The sequence below is a fragment of the Perognathus longimembris genome, chromosome 16, assembly GCF_023159225.1.
Source record: "Perognathus longimembris pacificus isolate PPM17 chromosome 16, ASM2315922v1, whole genome shotgun sequence".
In the NCBI taxonomy this organism is placed as follows: Eukaryota; Metazoa; Chordata; class Mammalia; order Rodentia; family Heteromyidae; genus Perognathus; species Perognathus longimembris.
The window spans coordinates 23519396-23531569 of record NC_063176.1 but is presented as its reverse complement, the minus strand read 5'-3'; the positions used below and the strand labels follow the sequence as shown (position 1 = coordinate 23531569).

At 37.4% G+C, this 12174-nt stretch overlaps 1 protein-coding gene across 6 annotated transcripts in view; it reads left to right on the top strand.

The window, feature by feature from the left end:
• Fras1 (Fraser extracellular matrix complex subunit 1) overlaps nucleotides 1–12174 on the top strand; it is a 423435-nt gene that overhangs the window by 145577 nt on the left and 265684 nt on the right. For all 6 annotated transcript variants that reach the window (XM_048364092.1, XM_048364090.1, XM_048364089.1 and 3 more), the window contains exon 3: nucleotides 6909–7016. In XM_048364092.1, the coding sequence (XP_048220049.1) occupies nucleotides 6909–7016 (108 nt within the window). The remainder of the gene's footprint in view (nucleotides 1–6908; nucleotides 7017–12174) is intronic.

Below are 12174 nucleotides of genomic sequence, written 5' to 3'. Positions count from 1 at the left end.
AAAGAATCTGGAACCCAGAAGGTGAACTATACCTTCTTGTTTACTTCCTGTGTACAACAAAACTGGGAAAATATATCTGGCTTTGAGACCATGAGGCAGGAGCCTTGGCTGAAGAAGCAGAGAAGGCTTTTCTGAGGAAGCCATATTTAACTTGGGACCTGGAGCTATATGAAAGTCAGATGAGAAGGCTGGGATTGTTCAGTAGGTAGGTTATCAATTAAAAATGGAGGCAACCTTGCCCTGGGAAACTTCCTCTTATTAATCTCCTACTGGAGATTAGAAGTAAAACTTATTTAAAATGGTAGGACCGCTGTATAATTAATGCATTATTATGCAAGTTTTATAACAGCACAAGAGAAGAGCTTTTTAAAAAATAAAACGGGATAGACATGAATCTCAGATCCACAGATTATCAGCCTGATTTATAAACAAAGAGGGTCATGATGCCTTAATCTCTCTGTCATGAGGAATCATGAGTCTGTGGAGAATTTGTGATGTGCTAATTCTTAGAGGTAGCCGGTTCCTTCTCTTTCCCTTGGCCTTCCTTTATGCTTGTGTTGCACTCTTCTAAACAGCCGCATGACATGATGTTAGCTTGTAATTTGCTTTAGGATGTGTTGAACAAAGGTATTTGCAGTTATACCTAGCAGCTATCTTTCCATCTGTGAATCATGGTGTTGCTTCTGTATCTAAGATGATATTCTTACAATGAATGCTTTCAGGTTTATTGCCTTGAGACAACTGGAAGAGAATCTTCCCGGGCTTCTGAAATGAGAAGCTACTTTGGTCCCTGATGTGTAAACCAAAAATCTCTATGAGCAGGTATTACACAAAGCAATCCTTTGAAATAGCTCTCAAAAATAAGGAGTGGCTTACGATTTTCATACTTCTTTTTGGTGGCATTAACTTGTATTTATTTCTTATGAAAGTAAATACAAAAATCTCACATCTTTTCTTGACAACAAGTGCTTTCTCCTCTTTGTTATTTGGGGCTGAATGAGTAGCTTTCCATGAACTTTAAAATGAGACCAGATGAAAAAGGTACTGTTTATCTAAGCTGTCTGTGTAAGGGCACTTGGGAAAAGAATTGAACTCAAAAATAACCTTATGAAAGTTATTGATTTGTTTCTTTATGGTTTCTTGAAAAACAAGGACCATTACTTCTGTGCCTAAACTGGAGCTAGGTCAAAGAACCCTTTTTTATGGATTATCTTTCTTGAAAACCAGACTTGTCAGGAAAATGAACCTCCACAAATAAAGACATGAGTCCCAGTTGAGTATCGTGTCTCTTTCATTGCTTTGAAGGGCAAGTAGGGAGTACAGTTAATTTTTAAACTTTACTGAGCATGGAAGATTTGTGATAGCTCAGGAAGTTTAGGTAAATCATCCATTGTTAGGATTTGTTTTGGTTGTTTATTTGTTTTGTTTTTGCTGGTCCTGAGGCTTGAACTAAGGGCCTGGACACTATCCCTGAGCCTCTTTGTGTTCAAGACTAGTGCTTTACCACTTGAGCTACATCACCACTTATTGCTTTTTTGAGTAGTTGATTAGAGATATGAATCTGTTGGGGACTCTTCTGCCTAAGCTGGCTTCCAACCACAATCCTCAGAACACAGCCTCCTGAGTAGCAAGAATTACAGGCATGAACCACTCACACCTGGCTGTTAGGTATTTTGTAAGTGGCTTGATTTAAATCCCTCAACTCACACTAGTGCAGCTCTAAAGCTGGAATCAACCTGAGTATACAGTTGGCAGGAGAAAAAAAATAGCACATATTTTTCATTCTCCTATCTGATGTTTTAAAAGTAACTTTACAAAATCACATCGTTACATACTTTTGTTATTGAAAAATAGAAGATACAGATAAGGAAAAAGCAAAATGAAGATTTACCTTATACTCACATTCTGGAATGAGCACTCTTTACAAACTAGTTTATATAATTTCATGCTTGGTTTTGACTCACATAGATATAATTTTAATTACAAAAACATATTTTACATATGCTATTTTATAACACAGCTTGTAGGGAGCCTTGTTTCTGTAAAATTTTTTTTGATCTAAGGAAGCTAGGGGAATTTAAAAATGAGATGAATTAATCAATATTTTAAGTAGGATCATTATACCACTCAGATAAAAGAAATTTTCCATTGACAATATAGTGCTTTAGAATACTGTATAATTCCATCTCAGAAAACAAAAATTGACTCTTGATGAGAGTTTATAATCATTACTTATATTTAGCATTTATCAATGTTTAGTAGCTACCTAACAAAGTTAACAGTTTTTTTTTAATTAAAAATCTCCCTATCTTCCTGTTAATTTAAATAATTGAGGACAGAGGCAGTCTACTATCTGCAATATCCTTTGATTCATATATTATTAAAATTAGTAGTATTTATACAGGTCACATTTTCCTTGCTTTGTAGGTTTGTCATAGCCTCATTCTCTAATCATAGTTTAAAAAACAAGTATTTTAAGGATGTTTCTTCTGCAGAGTGTAAGATTAGAGGTGGATTATAAAGCAATGGAATTACAGTAGTAACATAGAAAATCTGTAAAACTTATTTTACAATGTTATTTCTTTAGATTTTATAGCTTTATCCAAAGTTTTAGCTATTGAGGATCTCTAATATCCCTACTTTCATAAAGCAATTTTATGATGCCATAGAAATTCATTTGTAAAGTTAGACCTCAAAAATATATCTATCCAGGTTGTGAGAAAGGGCTCATTTTATTTAAAATTAACCATGTTATTTATCTCTCTGAGGACATTGAAATATGGAAGTTTTCTTGATATGTTGAATGCTTAGCTGATAATGCTTAGACACCAGTGAAGTGGTAACTTTGGACATTATAGAGCTTGTTTTCAGAGGCTTTCACAGCTTAGGTGGAATGTGAATTCATAAGGAGAGACATTTTCAGGGTAAGCAGGCACTAAGGGTTGTTCATTCATTTATTCAACTGACAGTAGCAACTCATCTAGGGGCAGGGATGTAGATCATGAACAAAACAGGAACGAAAGAGGTCTCCTTTCTCAAGAGTCATCGTCTCCTGGGAAGACAGCTGTGCACAGTCAGCAAGGCAGCCAACCCTCAGATATTTACCTTTAACTGAATATAAGGTGAAATAATGCTTTTGTGAATGGAAATAAAAAGTTTCCTCTGTTCTTAGAAGGTCCCATTGAGAGTTTAGTAAGATAAGTCAAGGGGAGTTCAAGAAGACTTAGGTTCAACCGTCCATCAACTTATACTGATTTCTCTAATTACATAGATTGATTAAAAAAAAAACCACACCAAAAAATCTCATCCCTCCCTCTGCAGCAGTGTTGAATGCCGGAGATCCATTTAAGTAAACACTTCACCCTCTTAGGTTTTGCTTGTGGAAACTGGAGGGAGAGAATGGAAAAATATAGGTACTTACTGGACTGTATTTACTCTCAGAAAATGAAATGTTTGGAAGATATTTTCTGAATGCCTGTAACACAACAGGAAGCATTTGGAAAAAAATACACTTAATGGTCTCATAGTATGTTTTGGACACTTTATATATCTTTAAATATAGCACCTCATGTGAGCCTTTTCTAACTGTCTCTATGTTAAGTTAGTCTCCTTGATTCAATTCAGTGGAACCTGGACATGGGTACTGCAATTCAGAATCAGATGTACAGTTATTAAATGGTGCTTGCAGGACCCAAATCCAGTTTTTGTGGGACCTCAGGTCTCCAGAGCCCGACTTCTTAGAATTTAAAAGAAAATTGGTAATTGGGACAAATTGAACAAATGAATAATAGCTATAGTGCTAATTTCATGGGGCTGTCATGCAGGCAAGCACTGGTATAGCATGTGACATGTCTTTACTTTCACAAGCTTCCAAGATGAAGGCAGGCAGTGAGGAAGGAACCCTTCTGCTGCCCCCAAACTATGATCAGCACTTCCTGCTTCAAGAGTAATCAGCTAAGCCATATGATAATAAATGATAACTACTGGCTTTGTGAAATTCTCATTTTTATTTAATCTTTATCCTGAAACTGAAATTGTTTTCTTAAAATCAGCAGGAAACATATTAAATTATGCCTGGAAATGCAATTTGGTTTTCCTCTCCCTCATATCCTTGCTCTTTGGGTTAAGTGTGGGTTGTACTTGTTAAATATTGCCAATTTTGAAGGATGAGCTATAACAATAAGAAGAAAACCAGAACTATTCCAATCCAGACTCTCATACTCATTTGCTTTGATTGAAACTCTGTAAGACAGATAGTAGAAATGTAATCTATCTTCAGATATATTTTACATTTCTTAAATGACTTTTGAAAATTTCTTGTTTTTGAAGCACATTTCCTAAGAGGTTGCGAATTTTTCTTTTCTTGTCCTAGAAGAAGGATGACACCTTTCTGTTTGGGAATGTGCATACCAATGTATCAGTGTTGGAATGACTGCAGAGAATCAGTACTTATGAGACACACAATATGAGAGAGAGATAGAGACAGAGATAGAGAGACAGAAACAGATGGAGAGATACACTGAGAGAGACACAGAGCTATAGAGATAGATTGATTTTGAAGAATTAGATCATGAAACTGTTGGAAGTGGCAAGTTCAAAATTCAGACCAGCAGATTGAAAACTTGAAAATAGTGTTCCCATGTTACAGTCTTGAGGCAAAATTCTCTTCTTTCTAGGAAAACTAAACTGAGGCAATCACCTGATTGGGTGAGACCCACACTCGTGTTATGGAAGATAGTCTGCATTACTTAAAAGTCGGCTAACGGCACATGTCAGTCTCATCAAGAAAATGCATGTGTTCTTCGGTTTTTAGTGGAGTTATATCCTGATGCATCATAGATTGAAAAGGCATTTAATACACCAGTTCTAGGGGCATCCTAGCAACTGCAGTCACTATGGAGTATTGGTTGGTGTTTACCTTTGTGTTCACTTTTGCGAGTGATTGGAAGCTGGTGCTTGCTAACACAGCTCACATATTGCTAATCACATTACATGTTGCCAATTTTAGGTAAGAATCCAAGATTCAATGTACAATTTCTCCTGTATGTGTATCTTTTGTCCCATTGCAAAGTCAAAAAATTGCAAGGCAGGATTGCTTGTAACTTGACAGAAATATATAGAATAATGTTTGAGCAAATAAGTGGGCACAGTAGCCTAGCCAGTTGGCAAGTGAAATTAACTGTCAGATTTGGTTTCTGCCATTATATGTGAAAACACCAGTTGTCAGCATCTATAAGTTTTCCAGCCCGCCCAAGCACATGTCAGTGCTGGTGTTCTGATGACTCTATGGAATGTTAGAAGCTTCTCATAATTCTCCTTAAAAGTGCTCCTTAGCAGCACTTTTAGTCAGGTGACTATGAAAAAAACAGGATTCAAAAGTTTAAGAAGGAGAAAAAAGCCTTCACCAAGCAACTTAGGAAACATTAATGCTTGGTCTTGTAAGTATCCACCATGTGGCAGGCCAAGGACAGTTCATGCTGTAGGGAGCTTATAGTTTGCTTTGGCAAGGGTAACAGGCACTTAAAGAGTACAGTAAGGTATGGCAGTGTGCTCAGGACAGGCTGTAGTAACAGAGGACTGAAGCTACATCCAAGAGAGGGCTAACAGTTGGAAACTATTTGCAAGATGGAAGCTTAGAGGACGATATTGCTTTGCAGCACAGGGCAGTGTAAGAGTTCAAAGCAGAGAATGAGATGTGAGGCCAGATAAGAGGTGCCAACCAGTTATCTTCACCATATTGTGGTAGATGGATGAAAGTCTCAGAGCTATGAGATTCAGCAAACCCAGGGAAATAGGGGAAGGCCGCGTTATATGTCATCCCATCGGAGGTACACATGAGCCACAGATTAGTTCTAAACCAGAGAATAACAAAGATAGCATTCTTAAAGAGGTGTAGTGTTTAAACCTCAGTCAAACAGCACAAATGGCTATTGTGAGGCTAAGAAGTAGAATAGGAACATGCATTAGGAAATGCCTGGAGAAATGGATTGCAGTGCAGCCTGTAGTATCCTTGTGACTTCAATGCAAAGTCATCAAAGCAGCCTTTCAATGGCTAAACACAGGTCTCTGTGGAAAGTGTGAAGGAGCTGGGCTAAAAGTTACTTCAAAATGGGCACAGTCAAAGTTGGCATTTAGTATGATGGAAGGTGAGAAATAGGAGAGAAGTTTCTGAGACTTTTAACCAAATCCAGATTCAATTTTCTGTTCTTGACATTATTTTCTTTTCTGATTTATTGAACAATGACACAGTGTTATCAACTTGTGTTTATTGAATTCCCTTATGTTTGGGATCCAGAATAATTCGTCAGATCCTTAAGAATGGTGGCTTCATTAGGCCTCAATATGTCCAGCATGCAACTGATCATATATAACCACTCAAGGCAGCTCTGTTGGTGGCTCTTCTTTAAAAATCACATTACTTATCTCTGTTCTCTGCTGAGTGTTAGGATATGTAGCTGCCGAGAGCCTTAGAGTCAAATCTGCAGGACTTTTTGTACCTAGTGGCAAACACTGCCTTTTCCATGTTGGTTAGTGCTAGTCAAAGTGTGATTTGCCTTTAAACCTGCTCTGGTGGTCTCTGCTAGTTAACAACAAAATGAAACTTCAAGGAAGGGAGCCGTGTGTCCTCCTGAGGTTTCGGGCCAATCGATGGGTTTTACTCTGGGTATTGACAGCTCTCTGCTGAATGCCCTTGCCTTTGAGTACATGGGTTGATTGTTGTGAAATGGATTATACTGCTTTTGTCAACGTTTGGGGTTTTATCAATGTCCAGGGAGTGCTGTGTGTGGTGTTCCTGTGACTTTCCTTTGCCTTTTACTTGTTCAGGATATGGGCTGTTGCAGATGCTGTTTTTGTGAGCTCAAACTTTGACTCATGGTTTGTAACATAGTGCTTATGTTTCTTTTCAGGATACCACAACTTGGAAGCCTGATTCATGCCAAAACTGTCGTTGCCATGGTGATATGGTTATCTGCAAACCTGTTGTTTGCAGGAACCCTCAGTGTGCCTTTGAGAAGGTATGATATCCTAAATGCATTGGTGAAGTCAGTGGAGGATCAGGGTTTGCAGTATTTTTTGATTACCTATTTCTAACATGTATCCAAATCTCTAATTGGAAGCAGGTAACAAGTTGGATAAGAAATGTACTCACTGCCTTACATCTGAAACTGTAATCCCTCTATACTTTACTTTCACAGTAAAGAATTTTTTTTTTTTTAGTATTTTGAAGTAGGAATGTTTTAGTTTTCATTTAATGAACATTTATTCTATAACCAGGACTCACATAGCATGATAGAGAGTTAGTGTCTTTGCTCCCACTTTACAGGTGGAAAAAGTGAGGTTTGGGATTTTAAGCAGTTGTTCACAATTCTTGATTATACACTTAATATATGCTGCTCAGAGATTTTACACTGAATCTGACCAATGCCAAAGCGATTGAAATAGTCATGGCATTTATACATCATTGAATGGACTGAATGCCAGCAGTGACTTCTTGAATATGATCACTTGGGTCTGCGGACGGGGGCAAGGGTGGGGGGGTGTTACAGTGCTGCCTGTAGGCTGGGTAGGGTAAAGGAGAGTGCTTGACTTGAGAGTTCCTTATCCTTGAAGTCTCTGAGTGATACTTCCTCTTTTCCCTTCTATTAAATAAGTTCTGTTTTTCTAACTTTTTCTAAAAGTTAGGAAACACATTTTTTTCCTTTTAGTCCATTAGAATAATTTGTTTCCTAGATGGTGGCTTTTCCTTTTAAAGCCAATCTGGTTTTAAAAAATTAAAAATTTCATGCGCTGTGGCTCCCACCTGTAATCCTAGGTGCTCAGGAGCCTGAGAGCTGAGGATCTTAGTTCAAAGCCAGCCTAGGCAGGAAAGCCTGTGAGACTCTTATCTCTAGTTAACCAAAAAAGTCAAAAGTAGAGCTGTAGCTTGAGTTGTAAAGTGCTCTAGCTTTTGAGCACAAAAGCTCAGGGACAGTGTCTACCTCTTGTTTTCAAGGTCCAGGAATGTCTCACACACACACACAAATAAGTTAACTTTTTAAAAAATACAAACCTAAAGAAGACCCTTTTTTTTCTTTAAAAAAATTCTGTTAATTTCACAAGCATGCATTATTTTTTCTAATGTCTTCCCTTTGCCCAACTAATTAATCTTAAGCCTTTTTGATGTCAAGTTATGATTTTTTTCTAACATTAGTGTGAAACTATATCTTTAAGGAAATTCCTAAATTTCTAACTGCTAATATTCACAAGAAGAGGAGTGAGAGTACAAAAAGTCTAAATTTGTTGATATTTGGTCATAAATACACCTAAAAATTCCCTATTTGGCTGGTTAATCTGAGTGGTGGTGTGAGAATCATGAACCCTTTTCACATGAATACTTTTTGTACCACAAAACAACCATGAGTTAAATGATACAACATATAGCTTTCATTGATTAAGACAAACTTGCTATCTATATATTTTTTCTGTTTTTTTAAAATTTTTATTGTCAAACTGATATGCAGAGCGGTTACAATTTCATACGTTAGGCATTGGATACATTTCTTGTACTGTTTGTTACCTCCTCCCTCATTCCCCTCCCCTCCTCCTTTCCCTTTCCCACCATGAGTTGTTCAGTAGATTTACACTGAACAGTTTTGCAAGTATTGCTTTTGTAATCGTTTGTCTTTTTTACCCTGTGTCTCTCGATTTTGATATTCCCTTTCAGTTTCCTAGTTCTAATACCTGTATACATGGTTTTCAATGTACTCAGATAAGATACAGAGATAGTGCAGGTACAACCACAGAAAGGGGATACAAGAGGATCATCAATAATAGAAGCTACGGTTTCACATGGCATGTTGAAAGTAATTACAACAGTGATATAACAGTTGTTTCCATAACAAGGAGTTCATTTCACTTAGCATCATCTTTTGTGTTCATAAGGGTATAGCTATTGGGCTCTTGTGATCCTCTGCTGTGACTAGCCTAAGAATGTCCTATATCAAGAAAACCAACAATGACAAATGTTGGAGGGGATGTGGCCAAAAGGGAACCCTACTTCATTGTTGGTGGGAATGTAAACTGGTTCAGCCACTCTGGAAAGTGGTATGGAGATTCCTCAGAAGGCTAATCATAGAGATCCCCTATGACTTAGCAGCCGCATTTTTGGGCATCTACCCAAAGACCACAAACAAGAACACACTAAAGCCACCAGCACAACAATGTTCATTGCAGCGCAATTTGTCATAGCTAGAATTTGGAACCAATCCAGATGCCCCTCAGGAGACGAATGGATCAGGAAAATGTGCTATATATACACAATGGAATTTTATGCCTCTATTAGAAAGAATGACATTGCCCCATTTGTAAGGAAATGGAAGGACTTGGAAAAAATTATACTAAGTGAAGTGAGCCAGACCCAAAGAAACATGGACTCTGGTATCTGTATATTTTTATTTCACATATATTGAGTGTCCAAAGTAATAGGCTTCATTTTGACATTTCCATAGAATAGAAGAAAATCTTTGCAGTTATTCATCCCACAGGGGATTGATATCCAGAATAAATAAAGAACTAAAATCTTAAACAGCAAAATAGCAAACAATCCAAATGAACTGAACAGAAACTTTTTAATGAAGCACAAATGGCCAGTAAAAACCTGAATAAATATTCAACATCTTTAGCCATCAAGGGAATGCACATCTAACTTTATCCTATACCATCTGTCAACAGACTAAATCTTCCCTGCAATTTATTTTTGTGTGGCCCTTGAACTAAGTAAGATCGGTTCTTAGCTGAGTGTGCTTGTACATGCCTGCTGTCCCAGAACTTGAGGGGCTGAGTCCAGAGGATCAAGTTTTCTAGGTCAGCATGGGCTACATAGTGAAATCCTGTCCTCTCCAAAAAAAAACTCAAACCAAACAAAAATAAGTGGCTGACAAAACCCTGATGAATAATTTGTGGATATTATATGAAATCATTGTTCAATATCCATATAAGTTAAGTTTATAAAATTCATCTGTTTAGTATTATTTTAGCTGTTTTCGTGCTTCAGTGATCGTTTCGTTGTTGTGATATAGACCGTATGTGACTTCCAGTGATCTGGCACAGGTTTTTCTCCCTCCCTTCTTTGTGAGGACTTTTAAATGCCATTGGGTGAATGAGAGTGGAGAATGTTAGGATCTGAGGGGAGAAAGGGATTGAGCAGGGCCAGGCAAAGCATTTGTGCGAGGTATTCTCAACAGCTCATGCCAGTCAAAAGAGAAAGAGCAAAAGATAGACCACTGGAGAGATCCAGGACTTGGATTTTTGTATATCTAGGACTTTTGCTAATGAAGAGAAGGAGTAGAGATGTGGGAAGTGATGGATGTCAGTGCCAACACCAACAGGAAGTGTGACCAGCAGGAGGCTGAGTCACTGACAGGAAAAGAAGTGCCCACAGATCTCTCTTTCCAACAGAAATGAGTGGTGGGAATAGAGTGTGAGTTTGCTAAACTAAACTCTGAGAGGCTCAGGTTCAGAGAATGGAAGGTTTTTAGCAACAGCAATTATAGAGTATGAGTGCATCCCAAGGGTGACCATTTCCAGGGCCTGCTCAAGAGAAATGAAGGTGAGGATGTTTTAGATGGTCAAGGATATACAGGGATAGAATGTGGGACTGGTCCCTTTTGTGGACATTGAATTTGCCCAGAATGATGCCTAATACACGGTAGAGAAGAAACCAAGATACCAAGATGCCCAGGCATCTGCAAATGAATGTGAGAGTGTGACCAGAAAATAGTCCTTATTTGGTGCCATTGTGAGAATTAAACTACATATGTACAACTGATATGTGTATATGTATATATCTACATATATACATTGCTTATGAGCACACACGTTATTTATTACTCATGAACACACACATACAAGTATATATACTTAGTATTCTAGTTCCTCCTTATCCATGGTTTTCTTTTTCTTTTTTTCTTTTTCAAATTTTTATTATCAAACTGATGTACAGAGAGGTTATAGTTTCATACGTTAGGCATTGGATACATTACTTATACTGTTTGTTACCTCGTCCCTCATACTCCCCTCCCTCCTCCCCCTTTCCCTTTCCCCCCATGAGGTGTTCAGTTCACTTACACCAAACAGTTTTGCAAGAATTGCTTTTGTAGTTATTTTTCTTTTTTTACCCTGTGTCTCTCAATTTTGGTATTCCCTTTCAATTTCCTAGTTCTAATACCAGTATACATGGTTTCCAATATACTCAGATGAGATTACAGAGATAGTGTAGGTACAACCACAGGAAGGTGATACAAGAACATCATCAATAATAGAAGCTACAGATACACATGGGACATTGAAAGTAGTTACAACTGTCATATAACAATCGTTTCCATAACATAGAGTTCATTTCACTTAGCATCATCTTATGTGATCATAAGGGTATAGCTATTGGGCTCTTGTGATCCTCTGCTGTAACTTGCCTAAACCTGTACTAATTATTCCCAATAAGGGAGACCATAGAGTCCATGTTTCTTTGGGTCTGGCTCACTTCACTTAGTATAATTTTTTCCAAGTCCTTCCATTTCCTTACAAATGGGGCAATGTCATTCTTTCTGATAGAGGCATAAAATTCCATTGTGTATATGTACCACATTTTCCTGATCCATTCTTTTGTCTTCCACAGTCTGAAAATACTAAGTGGGAAATTGCCCAAATAAATAATTCATGTTTTAAATTGTGGGACATTTTGAGCTGTGTGATGAAAACTTGCAATCTTTTACTGCATCCTGCCAACACTTGAATCATCTTTCTGTGTAGTGTGTCCACACTGTGTATGCTCCCTTCCTATTGCTCACTTAGTTCCATCTTGGTTATCAGATTGGCTGTCTCCCTATGGCAGTGTCTGTGTTTAAGTTACCCTTATTTTACCTGATAGTTACTTTAAAGCAAAACAGTAGTGATGTTAGAAATTCAGGAATACCAAAAAGAAGCCATAAAGTGCTTCCTTTAAAAGAATGTGGGTTTAAAAGAAGGGGTTTTTGACAAAAGAAGTATTTTGGGATTCCTCAAGTAGGGTGTTTTTATAGAGAAAGAGAATGATCACTTTTCTATATAGTCCCGCATATTATACTTGTTTTATTTATTAGGTAATATTGTTAATATCCTACCATGCCTAATGTATAAATGAAATTTTATCATAGGTAT